The 22,950-nt window shown below is 45.8% G+C and overlaps 1 protein-coding gene across 3 annotated transcripts in view; it reads left to right on the forward strand.

Moving 5' to 3' along the window:
• SMAD4 (SMAD family member 4) overlaps positions 1 to 22,950 on the forward strand; it is an 850,418-nt gene that overhangs the window by 391,648 nt on the left and 435,820 nt on the right. For all 3 annotated transcript variants that reach the window (XM_069626978.1, XM_069626979.1, XM_069626980.1), the window contains one exon: positions 4,984 to 5,034. In XM_069626978.1, coding sequence (XP_069483079.1) covers positions 4,984 to 5,034 — 51 coding nt within the window. The remainder of the gene's footprint in view (positions 1 to 4,983; positions 5,035 to 22,950) is intronic.

Below are 22,950 nucleotides of genomic sequence, written 5' to 3' on the forward strand. Positions count from 1 at the left end.
CCTCCAACGTATTCCACATCGCCCTCCCAGCCTGCCCCTCTGAAGAATTTCCTATGCGATTGCAGTTTACGTTTCCGCAAGGCTATGTGCAGTACTGCAGGCATTGGATTGGTGGCACACGTTATGAGGGAAAAAACAAACTGAGGCTACAGGCGCCGTGCGTCCTATTTATGACATCCGGTGATGTCGCCCTCGACGTAGGACGCCCTCTGCCGAAAAAGTTTCCGAAGTGTACAGCTGTGGACATTACATGTCAAAGATGTGGAATACGTTGGAGGAACATCCAGTCGAAAGAACGTTACCAGTTGGTAAGTAACTTGTTCTTCTTTGTGACAGGGAAGATCCAGACTGGACCACTTCCTCCCTTGGACTGGTGAGACCAGCTACAGTTTTAGCCATCCCACGACAAGCTGCGACCGTCTGGGCCCACAATCTCTGAATACCCTGGGACCTCTGGCACTGCTGCAATGCATCGTCTCGCCAAGTGAGGTACCGGCTGCAAGCTCCTGGGCCTACAGAGACTCAATCCCGATCGTAGAAGTTTCATCAGCTGAGTCGTGGACCGAGTGGAGGAAGAAAGTCTGTCGGGTTTCAACCGTCGCTGCTACGAAGCGTGTGTCGATCCTCCACAACATTGTGCTGCGAAGGTAGCCTGCTGGGCATCCCTGTGACCGAGTCTGACTGTCTGCTCTTGCCAAAAGTTCTTCTTCCAGTCGCCAAGGCCAGAGACCCGAACCAGAGCTGCTGTCGTCTTACCTTGGTGTCCCGCCTGTGACATCTTTGTTCTTCACTAAAGTAGTACTGTCTACCTCTCATCTCAGGTGCTTACCTGAGTCATTGTTGAATGTTCTGCACTCCTCCTGAGCTTCTGAGTTACCTTTTGGTGGACGACCCAACTGCGTTCTCCAAGGCCTCAGGACATCTGTGCTAGGGGTTGAAATATTTCAGGTGCCCTACCTATCCCCCCTGAATCCGTTGAATAAATTTCCATTACTTGCCTGTCACGAAAAACATCTTTTGAGAACGTATAACTTTGACAGTGTCTGCCGGTCTCTGTTCTTCTGCTCAAGGGTCACTGGTCACCCAGTGCCCCCTCTGACGTTTGAGAGACTGATGTCCCAGATCGGGTTGGACTTCTAAAGTTGAGGCTTACACAAAGTTATTGACCTACCAGTATTGCTTTTAACAGAAGAGCTCCCAAGAGGACGGCTCCTTCACTTGGGCTGGTGGAAACAACCAGTCCCAAGACGAACCTTGAAACAAGATATCTCCTGAGGTCCTAGGAGTTTCCACAGCTGCGAAACCCCAATACCAGGAGACCTGCTGCCCATTTTGAGTGCATCGTCTTGGAAAGGCCGAATCTGTCCAAATGTTTGCTGAACCCGTAAGGACGCTCCAGAGGTCTGATCCAACCTTCCCAGACCCCTCCCCACCCCATCAGTGTTGGACTGCAGGAAGCGAAGAAGATTGACCGGGCGATCCATGTCTTTTATTGGTGCTGCAGAAAAAGCGCGAAAACCGCAGACTGAACCAAGAAGTTGCTGAAAGACGTGCTACCGGTCCTCCCTCGAGACTGTTGCAAAGAGATTCCTGTCCATTGTTCTGCCGTCAGTCATCAGCCTAAGGAATCCGGAGGTCGAGTCCAGAGCTTCCACATTGCGGAGCATCCATTCATGAACATTTTCTTCTAACCTTAGGTACTGTGGGGAGAAAGGTATTGCTTACCTGATTCCAAGAAGTCGCCCCAGAGCGTTGGAGTGCATGTAGCGGTGTCCAGTGCAACCCCCTCTTACCTCGGACCCAAGCTGCTGCTTGTGTCCATTCCTCGAGTCCGTTATAAGGTCTCCCTTGTTAGTTAATTTGCTGTTTCAATAACACTAGAGACTGGAAGAAATCCACAGGAACGCTTTATAATTCGCTGGTTGTCAAGACTTCAAGCCCGAACTGCCTTTAGCCAGGGTTGAGTTTTGGGTCATAAATAAATACATAATAAATAAATAATACATAATTAATAAAGTACTTAGTATGCGAATAAACCCTTTCTTAGAACTTTGTACCAAGCTCATGTCACAATAACCATTGCCTCCCTCTAAGTGACTTCACTGTATCTTTTTGCAGAGTAAATGCATTACCGTATACATCGTTGTAAACTGCATGCGTGTGCAATAGCCGATAATACGATAACATTGCCTTTTCTCTTTCTAACATTTCTACAAAAGTAACTGCGAACAAACACAAAAGTGAAAGTGCCCTTTTAAGTGTATTATCGTCAAGTATTCCTAAGTGTTGTATAAATGTCTAAAGTTTTTAAAGTGATTCTGGTGTAAATATAATAAATATATACTTTTTATATAACTGTCAGTGGTTCTTTGCTGTGCCTGTCTAACTAGATTCAATTTACTTACCTACAGCTTGCATCTTCCTCTTAAGATGAGACTGACTGCTGTGCCACTCTACCAAGGTCCCGAGTTAGTACAGACTGATACTAAGAGTTGGGGATCTAAAAACCACTGAGCTAGCTTACTAAAATCTTACTGCCAGTAGGACTTTAGGAACACTCCCCTAACAGAAACCAACAGCATTACTTTTGGGAAGATGGGAACCCAATTCACATGTGAGTAAATTCACCTATCTATTTTCTGTTAGAAGGGCGAGCCATTCTAAGAAAAGTAAGACTTAGAGAATACTTATTTAAGAAGGCACACAGGTTATTCAAGGTAAGTAAATCATTTATATACTTTTCAGAATGGCAGAACATATGTAAGGTAAGTAATAACTTTTTATAACTATTCTCTCTGAGATTTTAAAATTACTAACTAACTCTTTTACAAGTAAGTACACTTTTCAACACTTGTTCTATTTTTCAAGGCAGACCCTTTAAATGATTGAGCCCTTCCCAATTCTAGTACATGAGTTCTCTGAGGCAGAAGAGAGACCAGTTGCAAGCAAAGTCAGAGTTCATGAGCAAGACTGGCTAGTAAGTAGTTCACTTTGAAAGTTAATTAGGGTCATGGGACTTCGGAGAAGACACCCTAGGATGATTCCCGCAGTGGGCCTGGGTGAAGTGGATGTGAGACCTCCCATTCACAGGAGCACCCCAAGGTTACACAGGAATAACAAGACACTGAAGGTAAGAAGATACCCCAGCCAACACAGTACCTCAGCACACAATAAGTGTTGCAGCTGGAAGACTGCCGTATATGCAGCTAAGAACCCAGCCAATGGATTCCTTTGTCTGAAAGACTGAAGACAGGACTTTGGAAGGACTATTGCAGCAGGGATCATGGAAGAAGGCTCCAGGCAAGATTTTTCTTGCGTCTGGATGCGGCTCTATGGATTTGGCGCCTTTTTCAGGAGCATAGAAGACAAATATCACTGGTCGGCTTCTCATCGTTTGCAAGGTCCAGCATGCTGATGAGGGGACTTTATAGACTCGCTTCACGTTTCTGGTGGTCCAGCAGGATGCCTGCTAAGTTTCAACAAGATTCGGAAGACTGTGCACCGCACAATGGGTAGCGGTCCCAGGATATTGGGGTATAGCAGCCTTGCAAGGTCGCAACATGACACGGGATGGCTCAAAATGCAGGTCTTCTTGAGCCTAGTGGATCTCACCAGGCTCTGGGTCCGTGTCGCTTTTTTCGGAGTCCCCAGGCCGATTGGAAGGTAGGGTAACAGCAGACTGTTTACACAGCAGGCTCTAGTTTCAGCCGCGTTTTCTTCATCCTCTTCGGTTTTGGTTCCAGTGGTCGACTTGTCAGCCGTTTCCAGGTTCAGAGTTTTTATCAGGAACTACAGCACAACCTCTGTGTTCTCTCCCCTCATTTTACAGAAAGGGGGGGTCTGGCTGTCCAATCAGGACAGCCAGCCCCCCACTGGGAGTTGTTCCCTTTCAGGCAAGGTGGAAGACAAAGGGCTTTGTAGTTTTGGACTCCTCCCTCGCTCCCTGCCTTTCCAGACACTCTGGAGCCTCCCACTGAAGACAAAACAGCCAAACAGTCAAAGCATAATGTTCTGGGCTTGACAGAGGTCAAAAAGATTTATCATGAATATGAAAAACCTACCTAACAATATATGTGGAACATGCTGAAACGCATACGGAAACCGAAGACATGAACTGAGATTTTACTGCCGTTTCAGAAAGCATATGCCAGGAAAAAAGACCTAGTAACGTCAAGACCAGCAGTAAAATGATGAAAAAATGTACACTAGAAATCTGTTCAATAACCTTGTTTAAAACTTGGAAATGCCAAAGTTAAGGTTTTAACTAACGCTGCATACATTAAAAATTGATAAAATGTAAAGTAGTGGGCATAGATTTTAGGTTAAGAATCGGGCTCATTTAGTTTCCTGGGGTTATCAGCAATTGTACAATGATTAAAAAATCGGATTGGCCTCCCAAAAAGAATGTAAAATCTTTGTTTAATTTTCTCCTACTGTAAATTTTGACCACCTTGTATCAGGCGAGAATCAGTCTATGAAAGCTCTAGCCTGTTCCAGTTTAACAAATGTGCACCAGCCTCTGAACAGTGTGAGCTGATAATTAAACCACTCTGGTACTTTTTACATGCAAAGGCACCTTTAACAAATCATCATGTGCTTCTTTCTGTGTCCTAAATCCACAGTTATGTACTTTATTATTTCAACCTAAACGGCTAGCTTACCAGAAACTTAAACTACATATCCAAATAAAGCCTCATACTTCCTTTCGGTATAGAGAAAGAGGTTAAACGTTGTTAACGCTGGTAAACTGACTAATTGGTACTTTAAGAGGAACCCACCTTTTTCTGTAAACTGCCATGGTACCTTCTTAGCCAGCTCTTCCTTGCATGTTGTCTCCTGGAAAGTTGTTTTGACCAAGATCACGTTTGTACTTTCTCTTAAATTACTTTTTAGAAGTGTGCTTTTCCATAGACTATCTTTCATATTGTGTGAAGATGCTTTAGTAATGTGTATGTTTGTTAATTGCACTCTTTTCCTTTATAGGGCCAGTTCACAATGAGCTTGCATTCCAGCCTCCTATATCTAATCATCCTGGTAAGTGTGTGTTTGGTGAACAGAGTTCTATTTCAACATGGAACGCTTGATGTCAGTTAGAGTGTGACATATAATTGATTTCAGAAGTCATCCTAAAATCTTGCCTTTAAGGGTTTTATCAATAACCTTAATTTTCTTCGTACCAATTTTCTTAATACCGTTTTACTGTCTGCTATATTGGTTTTTCTGTCAAACAGAAGATATTTCTCACTAAGCAGTAAAGTCAAGTCAGCAGTGCCCAGTGTTAGGGAGAATTCTCATTTCTGTGCTAATTCCCTTCTCACTTAGAGACCCCAAGCTCTTTTGCTGGACTTTGGGACTTTTGATTTTCAATCCTGGAGTGAGTGAGACCTTTTTCTCGCTCTCTCTCATGTATTTTTTATCTGATTTAGAGACTGTTTTTCCTTTGGTTTTGGAGTCTGACAATCTCCATAGGCATAATCTTTTTGTATTGTGACACACAGCACCCTCAGTGCAGTATCACAGAGAAGTCCTTTGGATTTCCCTCAAGGTTTAAATACCTTCTCTTGGTTAAACTACTGTTTCCAAAAGTAATAAAGTGAAATTGACTTTCCATACCCTTTTTTCTTTGTAGAACCAGCACACACCATCTTATGTAGAGTGTTTGGGGATACTTAGTATCCGCTTTTGTCTACTTTATCATGTAAACATTTTTTGTTACCCTTACTACAATTAATGGCTGGTGGCAGTGGCTTATTTTTCCGACCATTGTGCGTTTTTACTGCAGGCTGAATCCTCAGCTGCAGTATTGCACCCATGGGTGCCCATTTTGTCAAAATGGCCCTGGTCTTCTTTTTTCGCCATTTCTTGCTTGTTAGGTCCTTCTTGGGTTTTAATCTACGCGTCAAAACTGGTTTGGTCCCTTTGTTCCTTTCGTCTTTGGCGGTATTCACTGGTGAAGCGCGCCTCTGGCTCCAGCGTGTCTGGCAGGGCAGGAAGCGAGGGAGGTTCCCGAAACTTGCTGTGCTTAGTCTCCTTGGTTACAGGAATGCACCCAATGGTGATTGGCCAGCTGGCTGTCTTTGGAGGACAGCCACCCTGCTGTGTAAGTGACAGCTAGGCTGCAAATGAATGGGAGAAACCTGCATAAAAGGCAAGGTCTTTTGCAAGGAAGGCAGAGTCGACCGCTGGACGAAGGAACCGAAGAAGAAACTGGAAGAAAAGTTTGCTGCATCCTCCTGGACCGTTGGTTTGCCTGGTGAAGCCCTGCTGCAGTGCTGAAGCTCCAAATTTCGAATCGACTAGAGAAGCCTGGAAAGGACGACTGTTCCCCTTGGGTTGGTGGGACCAATCAACTCCAAGACAAACTCGATTGTGACCCCTCTCCCTGCTGGCTGTACTTCTGCTGCTGCTGGAACCGAGTGCCAGGGGACAGGAACACCAGAAACGAGTGCATGGCCTTTTTAAGCCGGACCAAGCTCCAGGAAGATCCTAAGGACTCCCTCAAAGCAGGATGACCCAAGCCTGAGCCACCTCAACACAGTGCTGGCCACCAGAAGCAAGGGGAGCCCACAAGGTGTCCAAGAACCACAGTGGTGCTATTTGCAAGTAGCTGAAACCGCAAAGTGCTGCTGATCTGGGGTGAGCCCATTGCTGCCGCCGCCGACCTTAAAACCGTAGTGCAGGAGTCCCCAGACGTCCTCCCTCTTGTCCCCACGACTGAGGCCCAGGAACACTGGATCTGTAGGACTACAATGGGAACAGAAGCCAGCTGGACCTTTTTCTTCAGATTCAAAGTACTGTCTAACAAGGGGTACTTACCTCTTGTTGTGTGTAGCTTGCTTGTTTTCACTGTAGACTTGCATTGGTTGCCCTTTGCACAGTTGCTTGCATCTTTGCTTGTTCACAAGTCTTACAGCGTGTGGCCCAACAGTGATCCTTTTCTACAATCTCTCTTTTAACATTGTGCAAGACTTTTGTGCTATCTTGAAGTGCCTCAGCTCCCCTAGACTTTGCTCAACTGGCATTGGCTGTCTTGGCTTCCTGCAGACTCTTCTTACCACCTGACTTGTGTTCATCTGTCCCTCCAAAAAGTCATACATAAGTTACTTGTATAGCTGTGAAATGGTTAACCTATATTTCATTGGGGAATTGTAAAGTACTTACCTTTTGAGAGAAACTTGTTAACCTTTGTTTCCTTTCCTAACCGTATCCTTTTTCCATAACTCCAGTACTGCATTAAGTGTCAAAGTGTGATCTGCTTACTTAACTGAAACTGGAGGAGTGTATTTTTGAAGTGTATTTTATTGTTGCATATTGCCCTTTCTAAAGAAGACTTATTTTAAAACTGACACATTAATAAATAATTATTTTAACAAGAAACCTTGAGTATAAGTCTTATTTGAATACCTGCCACTGTGAATCTCTATGTTGCACCTGTACAGCTCACATTGACCCCTCTTGAGATAAGCCTGGCTGCTCAGTCTCCCTACCAACTTGTGTAGTACAGGCCTATACGAAAGGTCGGGTTCCCTATTGTCAAGAGGACAAGGCTGCTGTAGTCTCCCACTGGTTTACTACATACAATCTGGCCTAACACTGGTGGCAGGCGGTGAGGTTTTGTGTAGAGTTGTTACATAGAGTATTTTGCTGTGCTTGTGTTCAACTAAACCTCCACAAGGCTAAGTTCCATCAGAAAGTTAAAAGCAATTGTAACGTGCCAAATATGGATAACTTCAGTCAGGAGGCCGCCCTGATAATTTTAACAGTGCATGAACTGAAAACAATTTGTATGTTAAGGATTCTAAAGATGCGGCACACTCCAGACCAGGACTCTTTCTACTGGGCAGGGATGCAGAGCACAATTAAAACACTTAAGTTTATGACATACAGATTAAATTTTTGAGAATGCAGCAAACCCGTCTGGCACCCCCCTAAACGTACACCCTGTGTCACAATGGACCATGAACCAGGCCGGTGTGTAGTAATGAAATAATTATTTATTTTAATTTTTAATAAAAATCAAACACATTCAATATAAGACAGCAATCACCAGGGTGGTGATAATTACACAGTAAAATGATAGAATACACTTAGTGTAACATTCTAGCATAAGATGCACAAATGAATGAAAGAAAGATTACTTTTTGGGTAGTATTATCAGATAGCACCATAGTTAGGCATTCCCCCTGCAACACTCCCCTAAACCCCTGTTAACCAAATTTTGTGTGGGTGGACAGAAGTAGCAAGGAGTCGGGTATAGTAGGCAAAAATCGGAATGAGAATCCGACCTACCACCCCTTAATGGAAGGCAAACATTGGATTGAGCTCTCTTGAAAAACGAGCAAAATGGCACTCGGAATTACTGAATGGGTATTTTACATGTGCTATTGAATGGAGAAGGCAAAAATGTGTGTGGCTGTATCAAAACGGCAAGAAAACCCGCAAGCTTTAAGGCAAGGTACTAAACAACGACCATACAGTTTAGGAAATCAACTTTGGAAGGAAAACCAGTGCAGCAAGAATCACACGTGGCAAAATTGCAATTGCTACATTTCACGGGTTTCAAATAGCAAAACAGCTTGGAAATTGAGCTAAACAGACATAATCGGAAATCGATTTTAATGCTATGGTACAAAGGCACATCACAGGTATGATATGAAAGTAAAAGGGTAACTCTGGATGGATGACAGTATGGGATTTTTAAAGGGAAAGGAAAAATCGGCTTTTTAAAATGAAAGCAGTTGCATGGGGAAAATCGGTTTTAAAAGGAAAATTACAAGTTTTACTGCGACTATATTTTAGTGGCTAGAAAAGAGGAACGCTGCCCGTGATAAAGATTAATTTGCAATTGTAAGCCCTTCACGCCTTGTCTCTTTATATGCGAATTCATTAATTTATACCAAATAGTACTAAGGACTTGTACAACGGACTGAAACGATTTGGAAAGAATGGCACTAACACATGGAGATTACTACAGATTTTCCTAAGGACAGGATACACAGAGGATTCTGACATTTAAAAATGTACTAGGGTATTTATAGGATTTCTATGGGATTGGACATAATACAAGGTAAGAAAGCACTGGATGCCACTTTTTGGTTACTGGGGAAGGGTCATACTTACAACAAGCACTCCAATGGGGTAGTTTGGACAGCGAACCGGGTTTCTGGGCAGCAAGGCAAGACCTGGTCACTGTGCAGTGGCGGGCTCGACTGGAGGGGGACAGCTGTGCCTAATCTAGTCACTGTGGACAGCGAGGTGCATCAGCTGGGCAAAGCAGGTAGCGGGGCAAAGCCAGTCTGGTCACTGGATAATCCTAAAAAAGGGTTCCACAGCCTTTCCCTCTCTCCCTGAATTATTGGGATTTTAGTAGGGTTTAATTCTGAATGGTGCTACTGCCTGGATAGGAGGTACTGCATGGATCAGGATCAGCTACCCCTGGCCTGGCACTGGAATCTGGAACCTTGCAGCGTGGATGTGGAATGTCTGGATCTCTGGATGTTGTGGGTTGGATTTTTGGATGCTGGATATCTTGAATGTCCTGACTCCCCCTAAACGTCCTCCTTTTATCACCGGATGACATCGGAGGATTTTTACTATGTTGGCAGAACTAAGCTATACCTACCTCTAAGAAGGGATAGGTCAATCTGTGGATGTCGCCTCCTCCCTGTAAGCAGATTGGACTGCAGGAAGGGACTCAGTTTTAGTGTGGGTGTTTTTTTACAATGTGCTTTGTTCTACCAAAGTTACTTTTGCCAAATCAGTTATGACCTAAAACGCTTATATTCACAAATGCCATCATCCGGCAAATTAGATAAGTAGATTCCATGTTTCACATGGAGCATGCTAGTCCAAACCCCAAGTTTGTATGATGCTGTTTAGTCCTTCTGGCGATCTTCCACAATTTCTATGGCACATATTTCCCCTAAAACTCTACAAATGGGTACACTGAAGCTTATCAATGCCGGACATATTCACATTTAAGTTTCATAAACGTACCATGTACGATTTTCCCAGAAATTTCATTTTACTGGCGTTTGCGTCCCCCACATGCTAGGGAGATCCACAATGTTTTATTCTCATAGCGCAAAATTTACATCCAAGCTGTCAACATTTTACATTACTGCTTCTTTAGGTTACTGAAATAAATGCTTTATTATCAAAAGTATTTTCAATCATATGGGCTGGCTTTGTTCCCAAAACTAGGCAGTCCTTTCAAACCCCTAGTCACATGTCATGCTCTGGTCAGCTTTGCCCAGGGCTGCTATGGATTCGCCTTTGATCCGAGGCAGCGGAAGATGAGAAGAGGTGTCAAAGGAATGAACGCTTCAGGGGCAGGGCTGTACATTGTCCCATGCTAGTGGAAATGCCATTCGGTCTGAAGTGGCCGTACATTCTCACACCTTGGTCCTTTCATTGGGAAAGGGGCTTCCTTAGAAGTGTTCCCCTTTTTCTTTCTTTCACAAAAGCCAGTCTTTTTGAAAAAAAATATATTATACAGTTAAACCAAACCCCATCCCCACCTAAAATACTATTTCTGTGTGAGTATTTGGGATGATTTCACATTTTAACTTTCAAAGTGTTATTTCACTGCTGTTGCAAAAACGAATTTACACATGTTTTTTACATGGGGATTTCACCAGATGCAGTTTCTTTAACACACGTTTTCAGATCAGTTTCATGGCAGGGAAAGGTGCTAGAAATAGTTTTCTTTTGTAATTGACGCATAGCCAGGGAGAAAAGCTTTATTTTTGAAGTTCTCTGCACAGGTTAATTTGTTGCAAAAGTAAACGTGGATCTTACGCCCTGAAACAAATGTATCTGCTGTTCATAGATTTTGCTCGACACACTGCATTTCAGAGAGGAATGGCCCTCGCTAGATGGGGTTAATTTCTGAAGATAGATGGGCATGGCTGTGTTTTACTGGAACCAAACTGTGTTTTACTGGAACCAAACTGTGTTATGTTAGATGAAAAATGGCACCAGTGCAAAGCCATTTTAAACGCAGAACATTTCCTTTTTCAGTTTTTCAGTTGGATGTTTTAAGCTGGTAGCTTTGCAGCGCTGAGCCAGGTTGCTTTTGAATTCTTTTCTTTGGTGCACATGAAGAAAATAAATGCAGCCATTCTTGGGGTGTTTCATGTTCCATCTGGCGCCATATGTGATTAGCAGAGACAGCGCAGCCATTATTTTTGTAAGTGCAAAACACAGTTTTGATGCAAGGGAATATGTGCTCAGCAGACACAGCGCAGCCAATATTTTTGTAACTGCTGAAAAGGCAGTTTGGTGAAGTAGGGGAAGTTCTGCTGGGCTGTTAAATGTACCCCACATACTGTAAAAGGAAAGAAAAATGAGTTCATTAAATGGTTGTTGAATCACCAAAGTTTGGGTATTAGGCCTGTAACATCTACTAACCCAAGAAATGTGGAAATTGATGTGGATGACATTTTAGAGTCTAACTCTCCATTCTGGAAGAGGAGTCAGGAGAGGTAGAGGAGTCTCCGGTTAGAAACCCCTCTTTGCCATATCATGCCTTTTTGCCCCACCCCATGTCCACTGTGACCCCACAAGGTCCAACATTGAGCCCAGAATGCGTTTCTCTTGAGATAAAGAGAATTGAGTTGGAAGCCAAAATATTAGATGCCCAAAGAGAAGCCAAGCATCAAGACATCATGATCAGGGAAATGGACATGCAGCATGCACTGGATATGAAAAGCTTGTCTATTGAATCTGCTTCCCTCCCAGGGTCCTCTAGGTCGTCCAGTCCCAAGAGGCCTTGCTTGCAAAAAGAAGCGGTGAGTATATATGATGTGAAACTTGACATTTTGGATTGGTTGGGTGCTTCTGAATACAATCATGGAGTTCAGGGTCTCAAAGGCAATTAGTTAATTCCCTGGCTTTTGTTTAGGCTCCCCCAGGATGCAAGTGATGCTATAAGGGAATTGAGTGAACTTGAAAGACAAGAGTATGAACATTTGAAGCTGGCCTTAATAGCCAGATTTGCGAAAACTCCATCCCAGTACCTTAAGAGGTTTAGGATCCTCAAAAAGACTGATGGTACCCCTGGGTGTGTGAATGTTTGAAAAACTTAGATGGTTGGGTTAATGGTTACAAAGTGAATACCTTTGAAGGAATGAGATCTGTTTTTTAGTCTATTTTTTATGCCTGCTCTCTTGAGCTGAGACAGCACTTGGCTGACTCACAAGAGAATGATCCCAAGAAGTTAGCAAAGGCTGCTGACTTGTGTGTTGCCAATAGGGCCACTCACAAGGATTCTGGGGCCACTCACAAAATGGATGAGGGGAAGCAGCACAAGAAAGAGGGAAAAGAGATTTCTAATTCCAACTATCCAAAGAGGGCTTCAGACATAAGAAGGGTAAGTCCCATGGGAAACCTGGTCAGTATAGTGAAACCTCTGGTGCTAAACCAGATGAGGTCAGCAGAAACCCCCATTCCAGAGAGCATTTGGTAAATGTAATGCATGTGGGTCTACTGACCGTGTGAAAGGGGATCCCAGATGTAAAGGTAAACCTTCAGGGGTCCGTATTGTCTCCTTAGCCTTCATCCCTGAGGGAGAAGTTCATATGGCAAGTGGTAACTTTCAACAATTGGCTGAAGACCCCATTGGAGTCGCAGCCAGTGTTTTAGTGTCACTGGGCCTGTGGGAACAGAAGCATGTGGATGTGTACAACTCCATTCCAGATAACACAAAAGAATATTATAAGGACAGTGTATTTGTGAATGGTCAGGAGTCTCCTGCCATTGGAGCCACTGGGGCAAGCATTACAGTGGTTGATGAAAGTTTTCTCAAACCTGAGGATGTTGCTAAGGCTCCCAAAGATCCCACTAAACTTGCAGGTGGCCCAATCCAAATGGTTCCAATACTACCAGCTCTCATCCAGTGCAACAATATGACTGTTAGAGTACCTGTCAGTGTACAAAATGAGGTACCTGGGAGAGTCCTGTTGGGGAATGGCTTACAAACTCTTGGAATTGTATCAAGCGCCCCCAGGCCTCCCAATAAAAGGAAGCAGGAGCAAACGAAATTGGCCAGAGAGGCAACTTTGGATGACTCTCAATGGGAAGTTACAGAGATTCCTATAACTCTCAGTCCACGGGAAGGACACCCTTCTGATTCCATGTCAAAGAAAGAGACAAAGGGGAAACCCAAGGTCTCAGGACGAAAGAAAGGTATTACACCTGTTCAGCGGACAAGGGCATCCCCAGTGACCCCTCCCACAGCTGAGGCTGAGTGGAGGACCAAGCAGAAAGTGGTGAAGCAGCTATTGGTAAAACAGAGCGGGGTGAAGCCCTTCCCTATGCTGGATATCTGGATCCTAAAGACCATCCTGAGCTGCAGACTTTACTTGCAGAAGGTGGACCCTCTATGGCAGACTTCAGCAGAGGTCAAAGAGTGTCCTTCTCTTGAAGGTCTTCGCCAACAGGCAGCTTCCCATCTGGAACGGCAAGATCCAGGGAAGCATAGGCTTTACTGGGAGGATGGCCTCCTCTAGAGTGAACCTATTGAGTCTACCTCAGGGTACCTGTTCTGACTTGTGTGTCGTGTAGACCGATGAGTCCTCTGTCCCCAAGTGACGCACAGGGGAACTTAATAGAAACCCGCTGTGCGACCTTTGAGGCCACAGGTGGGAGATGTCTTCCCAGATCCACGGAGCCTCTGGAACACCGATGCTGCTGTCGAGAAGGAACGGGTTAAGTACCAGGCAATTACAACACAGTCAGATAAACAAAAGGATCTAAAATGTCTTACCTATCTGGTGTAAGGGTAACCCAGGTAACCTAGTAGAGAGGTTCGAGACTCAGTTGATGCGGCGGTCCCTGGAATGGTAGAACCGCAGGTTAGCGTGGATGAAGGGCTAGCCACCTGTAGGAGAGAGGGCTTGACTTGAATCCCAAGAAGGGAAAGGGCGTAGAAGTTCAGCAAGGTAACCAGGGATGATCCAAAGGCAAGTCGAGGTGTAGTCCAAAATCCGGCAACAGGTCAACAGTTCCAAGTAAAGGTACAAAAAGGGGCGTCCGAGGTAGAGTTCCGTGATCAAGATAGCAAGGAGCAAGTAGTAACGCCAAACAGGGTCTGAAGCCAGCTGAGAAGCAATGAGTGTTCTGTCTCTCAGACCTTTATACTGTGTGTCTGGGAGTCATGTGACGTCTCTGGATCATGTGACGTCCAACAGGGACACGTGACTCTGGATCACGTGACCGACGTGGTGACGTAACACCGCCCCTTCTGCTAAACGCTCTCCAAGGCAATTGCCAATGCAGAAAGGGTTGCAATCGAGCCCGTACACCAAAGCTGGTACGGGGTTTCCGGTTCTTTGGGTTAACCGAATCACCTGAGCCTGGAACCGTGGGAGGGGATGGTGAAGAAATGTGAGCAGTGTTCTGATGTGTAGTGAACTGGCGTGCAGAGGATCGTCTAACATAGCCCCCCCCCAACGGCCCACGACCCCGTGGGCAGGACGGATGATCCTTATGGAAGCGGGCCACCAGCCGAGGGGCGTTCAGATCCAAGGCGGAAACCATGAACGCTCCTCCGGGCCGTAACCCTTCCAATCCACCAGATATTGGAGCCTACCCCTAAACCATCGGGACCCTAAAACGGCCGACACCTCAAAGACATCAGGAGAGGACAGGGACACCGGTGCAACAGGGGTACGAAGGCGGACAGAATCGGGGCAAGGCTTGAGGAGGGATACATGGAAGACAGGATGGATACGCCAAGAACTAGGAAGCACAAGACGAAAAGCCACCGGATTCACTACCTGTGAGACTACATACGGGCCGACAAAACGAGGTAGCAGTTTCCGGCAACCCACTAGGCGAAGGTGACGTGAAGACAACCAGACCCTAGAACCCACCACCAGAGGGGGAGCAGCCAGACGTTTGCCATCCACACGGGCCTTCATGGCAGTCTTCGCTTCCGTGAGATGCACCACAGTACTAGCATGTACAGCAGACAGATCCCTAAGACACGTCGTGGCCGCAGGATTCGAAGAACTAGAAGCATCAGGGACTGGCAAGACCTTGGGATGTTGGCCGTAGAGGGCGTAGAAAGGAGAATAACCAGTAGCTGAATGAGCCGCGTTGTTGTACGCGAACTCAGCAAGCCGCAAAACGGCCAACCAGGAGGTCTGATGTTGCAATATAAGGCAGCGAAGATACTGCTCCATAGATTGATTCGTCCTTTCGGTCTGCCCATCGGTCTCAGGATGATATGCCGAAGAATACCTGGAATCAATGCCCAACAATTTAGTCAACGACCTCCAAAACCGAGAGGTGAACTGTGATCCTCGATCGGATATAATGACCGAAGGGAGGCCGAATAACATGAACACATGTTCAAAAAACAAGTCCGCCAAGACCGGGGCCGAAGGAATACCTTTGCAAGGGACAAAACAAGCCATTTTTGTAAACGTGTCCACCACTACCCAGATGGAGTCAAAGCCTTGTGATTTGGGGAGATCGGTAACGAAATCCATAGTCAGTGTATGCCAAGGCCTGGGAGGAACTGGAAGCGGAAGTAGCAACCCAACCGGTCGGCCTCTCCTATGTTTAGCCTGAGCACACACGGCACATGAATTGACATAGCAGTCTACATCGCGCTTCATAGATGGCCACCAACACCAGCGCTTGAGAAGATCTAAAGTGCGCTCTTGACCGGGATGGGCATTAAAAGGGGCATCATGAGACCACTCAAGGGCCAGATTACGAGTGTCAGGTGTGGGAAGGAATAGACGTTCATGTACGAAAGGCAACCCATCAGAAAACACGGGGTCCCATTCTCGCAACTGGTCGGAGTGATTGCTAGTCCAAGATCGGACCGAGTCTAATAACGACAATGAAGGCGTACACAGACAAATCACATGACTCTTTCCGAGAACAGTGTCAGGAAAGGTTGGCAACACGACCCCCCCTGGGGAACGTGACAAGGCGTCTGCTTTTCCATGTGCAGTGCCAGGACGATGCATAATACGAAAATCAAAAGAGGAAAAGAAAAGATGCCATCGGACCTGTCTGCTATTAATGCACTTCAATGAGGCCAGATCCTGTAAATTCCGGTGATCTGAGTACACCGTGATGGGATGTTTGGCCCCCAGAAGATGATGGCGCCAAACACGAAAGGCGTCCATGACAGCCAAGAGTTCTTTCTCCGTAACAGTGTAATGAGTCTCAGTACTGGAGAACTTACGGGAATGGTATGCCACTGGATGTAATTTGCCTGTTGTAGGACACGTTTGTGACAATACCGCACCAAGAGCAAAAGAAGAGGCATCTGCCTCTACTATGAACGGCAGGTCAGGATTGGGGTGCTGGAGTACCGGTGCGGTAGTGAAAGCAGTTTTCAGAGCCTCAAAAGCCTCCTGATGTTCCCCGTGCCAATGATAGGGTACCTGAGGACTAGTCAGAGCCGTGAGCGGCGCAACAATTGTGGAAAAAGAAGAAATGAAACGTCTATAAAAGTTGGCGAATCCCAAAAAGGCCTGCAAGGACTTGAGTGTTTGAGGTACTGGCCAATCTAATACTGCTTTGACCTTAGATTCGTTCATGGACAACGCCCCAGGGGTGATATGGAAACCCAGAAACTCAACAGAAGTTTTATGGAACTGACATTTCTCAGGTTTGGCAAATAAGGAATGTTCTCTCAAACGGGATAGTACTTCTCGTACATGCTTTACATGGTTATCAAGATCACGAGAAAAGATTAAGATGTCGTCCAAATACACAACCATGTAAACGTCCAGAATATCCCTGAATATGTCATTCATGAATCGTTGGAATGTGGCTGGGGCATTACATAGGCCAAAAGGCATGACTAAATATTCGTACAAGCCGTAACGAGTACAGAAAGCCGTTTTCCACTCGTCTCCCTCGCGAACGCGTACTAAATTGTATGCGCCACGTAGGTCAAGCTTGGTGAAAACGGAAGCATGAGTTAAATGGTCCTGAAGTGGGGTGATTAACGGAATTGGATATCTATCCTTTTTTGTGATAGCGTTAAGACGTCGATAATCCACACAAGGGCGTAAATCCCCCTCCTTCTTGGGTACAAAGAATATGGGACTTGCTGCTGGTGAAGTGGAGGGACGGATGTGTCCTAAACGTAAGGCGTTCTGTACATACTCTTTCAATGCTTGTTCCTCCGAAGGGGACAAAGAATAGATCCTGCCCGAAGGGATAGCGGAATCAGGAAGTATTTCGATTGGGCAGTCATATGGTCTATGTGGAGGAAGTACCTCGGAAGAGCCCCGATCGAAAACCGATTCGAATGCATTGTACTCAGGCGGAATCCCAGACACCAACCCCCCAACAGTATGCGAATGAACAATCTCTGGATCATCAACAGCGAGTTGAGCTAATGCTCCTAAGGCCCGAGAAGGTGTATCAGAGGCTTGATGGACCGGGAGACAGTAATTTTGACAGACTTCGGACTCGAAGAGTACAGTGCCTGACTGCCAATTGATCAGTGGGTTGTGTTCACGTAACCAAGGGATTCCTAGTATGATACCGAATTGGGGTGTGGTAATTAAATCAAAGCATATGGTTTCTGTGTGTGTTTCTTGTATGTTCAACAAGAGGGGTGCAGTTTGGTGTCTAACAGGACCAGAAACCAATGCAGAGCCGTCTACGGCTTGGACATGTTCCGGTCGTGTTTTTACCACTAAAGGTAGGTTGAGGGAATGGGCCAAATCAATATCTATGTAATTACCAGTGGCACCTGAATCAATGATGATATTGACTGCATGAAGAAGGCCTGTAGAGGGACATAGAGTAGCCTTTACAGAGACGGGTTGGACACGAGCAAAGGCAAGAGAGGTACCCGGAGATGATGACGGGACACTCGACCTGTTCTCCGGATCTAAGGTCGAGCCATCCGAAAAACCTAGCTCTTGTTGGGGCGTCGAGGACACTCTTTCACAACATGTCCAGTGGTGCCACAATAAAAGCATGCATTGTCCACCCTTCTACGTTCCCTCTCTGATGTTGTAATAGGACTACGTAAACCTCCCACTTGCATAGGTTCTTCTGTACTGGAAGCAGGAGCACTAGCAAGAGTAGGATGGGAAGAGACCCCCAATTCAGCTCTACGCTCTGATCGTCGTGCATCTACCTGCAAGACGAGATCAACCAATTCCTGATACTGAGTAGGCATAGAAGGGATCACCGATAAAGCATCTTTCATGGTGTTACTCAACCCCCTATAAAAGACCACCGCCCGCTTGTTTTCTGGCCATGATGTTTCTGCAACTAGCTGATTGAAACGGGTGATGTATTCTATCAAAGTCCTTCTACCCTGAGTCAGTTCCAAAAACTCCAAATCCCTAGACTGCGCCTTGTGACGAGTATCGAATACTCGAGACATTTCTAGAACCAACAAATCAAAGTCGTAAAGGACTGGGCTATTATTCTCTAGCAGGGGATTAGCCCAAGCGGCAGCCGTTCCGGCTAAATGGGAGAGGGCGAAGGCGGCTTTAGTAGTGGAAGTAGGAAAAGCCAAAGGTCTGCATAGGAAGTGTAACTTGCACTGATTAACAAAGGTTCTGAATTTCTTGGGGTCACCTTGATAGCGTTCCGAAGCAGCCAGAGGGGAAGGAGATGGGAGGATCATTGGAGTTGAGACTGTAGAAGTAGCCAAGGGAGGGGGTGTGGTGAAGGAGCTGGCATCTCCAAACTCAGGGTCTGCAGGAAGGGAATGCTGAACACTCTGTATGGAATCCAACCTTTGGTGGATCACTGTGTTCGCGGCTGCCATATCTGCCCTTAATATTGTAATTGCCTGGACTAAAGCAGCTATGGGTTCTTCCGTGGATCCCTGCATCGTCAAACACGACTATACGGCTTCTCAGTCTGTTCTGACTTGAGTGTCGTGTAGACCGATGAGTCCTCTGTCCCCAAGTGACGCACAGGGGAACTTAATAGAAACCCGCTGTGCGACCTTTGAGGCCACAGGTGGGAGATGTCTTCCCAGATCCACGGAGCCTCTGGAACACCGATGCTGCTGTCGAGAAGGAACGGGTTAAGTACCAGGCAATTACAACACAGTCAGATAAACAAAAGGATCTAAAATGTCTTACCTATCTGGTGTAAGGGTAACCCAGGTAACCTAGTAGAGAGGTTCGAGACTCAGTTGATGCGGCGGTCCCTGGAATGGTAGAACCGCAGGTTAGCGTGGATGAAGGGCTAGCCACCTGTAAGAGAGAGGGCTTGACTTGAATCCCAAGAAGGGAAAGGGCGTAGAAGTTCAGCAAGGTAACCAGGGATGATCCAAAGGCAAGTCGAGGTGTAGTCCAAAATCTGGCAACAGGTCAACAGTTCCAAGTAAAGGTACAAAAAGGGGCGTCCGAGGGAGTCCGAGGTAGAGTTCCGTGATCAAGATAGCAAGGAGCAAGTAGTAACGCCAAACAGGGTCTGAAGCCAGCTGAGAAGCAATGAGTGTTCTGTCTCTCAGACCTTTATACTGTGTGTCTGGGAGTCATGTGACGTCTCTGGATCATGTGACGTCCAACAGGGACACGTGACTCTGGATCACGTGACCGACGTGGTGACGTAACACCGCCCCTTCTGCTAAACGCTCTCCAAGGCAATTGCCAATGCAGAAAGGGTTGCAATCGAGCCCGTACACCAAAGCTGGTACGGGGTTTCCGGTTCTTTGGGTTAACCGAATCACCTGAGCCTGGAACCGTGGGAGGGGATGGTGAAGAAATGTGAGCAGTGTTCTGATGTGTAGTGAACTGGCGTGCAGAGGATCGTCTAACAGTACCATAGAAGACTTGTAGTGCCTCAGGTGGTGAGACCCCAGTTTCTACATTTAGCCCATGAGATTCCTCTGGCTGGTCACTTGAGCTTCAAGAAGACCAAAGAGAGGATCTCTCTGTATTTCTACTGGCCCAAGATGGGGTCTGTTGTAGAAAAATTCTGTAGGAGCTGTCACACTTGTCAGAATTCTGGCAAGAGTGGAGCCAAGAATGTGGCAGCTTTTAGTGCCTCTCCCAGTGCTGGGAGTTCCTTCTCAGAGGGTGGGGATTGACATTGTTGGTCCCCTAGACCCTCCAATCTCTTCAGGCAACAGACTTAAATTGATTGTGGTAGACCATGCTACCAGGTATCCTGAAGCCATATCTATGAGGTCTGTTACTGCTCAGGCAGTGGCTGAGGCCCTCCTTGGTATCCTTACAAGGGTAGGTTTTCCTAAGGAGGTCATCTCAGACAGGGGGACCAATTTTATGTCCCACTACATGAAAACCATATGGAAAAACCGTTGTGTGACCTACAAGTTCTCAACAGCCTACCATCCCCAAACCATTGGGTGGGTGGAGAGGTTTATTAGAACTATGAAAAGCACGATTGGTGCTTTAGAGGAAACCCTTAGAAGAAAGTAGGACCTTCTACTGCCATGCTTTCTCTTTGCTTATAGAGAAGTCCCTCACAAAAGGGTTGGTTTCAGCTCCTCTATGGTCATCCAGTTAGAGGTCCATTGGCCCTAATCAAGGAAGGGCTGGAGAGTGCTCCTTCCCTTGAATCAGTGACTATGCGTTAGGTCTCTGAAGGAGAATGACACAAATGATGACAGAAGCTTCTGATAACTTGAAAGTAGGTCAGGCTCTGGTTAAACCTTGGCATGACCAGAAGGCCAACAAGGTGGAGTATAATCCACAGCAGCTAGTTCTAGGTTTGGTACCTACAAGGCAGAGGGCCTTACAGGACAAATGGATTGGACCCTTCAAGGTTGTGGGCAAACTTGGAGATGTCAATTATTTAGTGGACTTGGGCAATCCCAAGGAGGCCCTAGGGTCTTTCATACTAACCGCCTAAAGGCATATGTATCCACACCAGAACTAGGAGCTTTGCTCTTAGCACCTGATCAAGAGGAGGAGGAGAGTGAACCTCCAGCTGACCTTCTCAGGGGACAGCCTTTAGATGTAAAAATAGGAGTTCATCTCTCTTCTGATCTGACTCTGCAAAAACAGGAAGAGTGTGCAAAGTTCTGTTAAATCAGTTTGCCTCCCTGTTTTCACTGACACCAGGCTTGACCCCTTGGGGCCAGCATGATATACTCGCTGGTGACTGTATCCCTGTCAAAAGCAGGGGTTACAGAATGTCGGACCATGTAAGAGCGCACATAAAGAAAGAGGTCAAGAAGATGCTTGATCTTGGGGTAATGGAGCCATCTACACGTCCATGGCCTTGTCCAGTTGTGCTAGTGCCAAAGGCAGAGTCCAAGGAGTTGAGATATTCTGCGTGGACTATAGATCTCTTAATGCAGTCACCATGACTGATGCCCATCATTTTCCTAGGCCAGATGAGCTGCCGGACAAACCTGGTTCAGCCAAATTCCTCAGTACAATTGACCTAACATCAGGCTATTGGCAAATAGCTCTGACAGACCATGCCAAGGAGAAAACTGCCTTTTCCACCCCAGGAGGCCTCTACCAGTTTAAGATCATGCTTTCTGGACTAAAATGTGCACCTGCTACATTCCAAAGGATGGTACATCATGTTCTGAATGGGATGGAGGACTTCTTTGTGGCATACGTGGATGACATTGCAGTGTTCAGCCCCACTTGGGAAGAAAATCCTGACCACCTAGGATATGTATTACATGCTCTTGAGCAGGCCCATCTGACCATAAAGGCAAGCAAGTGTCAAACTGGTCAGAGTAAAGTGCTCTTCCTTGGACATGAGGTAGGAGGTGGTGAAATAAGCCCATTGCCTAGCAAAGTACATGCTGTACAAGACTGGGCCACCCCTATTGCTCAAACCCAAGTGAGAGCCTTTTTAGGTCTCACAGGTTGCTATAGGAACTTCATCGAGAAATATGGGACAATAGCTTCTCCCTTGAATGTAATCTCCTCACCCAAATTCCCCAAGAAGGACAGGTGGAATGAGGAGTGCACTCAAGCCTTTGAAGGACTTAAAGCCCTTTGTCAAGCTCCAGTCTTGAGAGCTCCCGACTACAATCGCGATCTGAAGGACACTTGGCCTAGTAGGACCGTTGTCCATCTTCCCTCTGTTCCCCCTCCCTTGCTTTGTCGTGCCTTGAAGCACTTGTGTATAGGCGCGTTACAAATGCCATATCATATCATATACAACCAATCCTTTAATGTAAAATCTCATGCTCCAAATACAGGAATAGGTGCCATTCTGAGTCAGCTGGATGAGAAAGGCAGGGAACACCCTATCTGCTTGATTAGTAGGAAACTGAAGGACCGTGAAACAAGGTGGGCGATCGTGAATGCTTTGCCATTGTGTGGTCTTTGAAGAATTTTAGACCATACTTACATGGATCTACTTTTTTTAATTCAAACAGACCACCAACCATTTAGATGGTTGATGCAGATGAAAGGGGAGAATCCTAAATTGTTAAGGTGTTCAATCAGCCTGCATTGGTTTGATTTCACCATAGAACACAGGTCAGGGTGTAATCACCAAAATGCTGATGGTCTCTCCAGAAAGTATGACTGACTAGAGTAAGGAGATTCATCCAGGAGTGGATTAAATCCTCCTGTCCCTTAGTCTGAGGGGGTAGGGGGATAACGAGTGTTAGGAAGAATTCTCAGAAATGCGCTCATTCCCTTCTACCTTAAAGACCCCCAGCTCTTTTTGCTGGACTTTGGGACTTTTGATTTTCAATCCTGGAGTGAGTGAGACCTTTTTCTCACTCTTTTATTTGTATTTTTATCTGATTTAGACTGTTTCTCTTTTGGTTTTGGAGTCTGACAAACTCCTTAGGCATCACCTTTTGTATTGACGCAATGCACCCTCAGCGCAGTCTCACAGAGAAGTCCTTTGGATTTCTCTCAAGGTTTAAATACCTTCTCTTGGATAAACTACTGTTTCCAAGAGTAATAAAGTGAAATTGACTTTAATTACCTTTTTTTTCTTTGTAGACCCAGAACACACCAACTTATATGGAGTGCTGCGGGGGATACTTGG

This window comes from Ambystoma mexicanum, chromosome 6p (genome assembly GCF_040938575.1).
Source record: "Ambystoma mexicanum isolate Mex_15411 chromosome 6p, UKY_AmexF1_1, whole genome shotgun sequence".
Lineage (NCBI taxonomy): Eukaryota > Metazoa > Chordata > Amphibia > Caudata > Ambystomatidae > Ambystoma > Ambystoma mexicanum.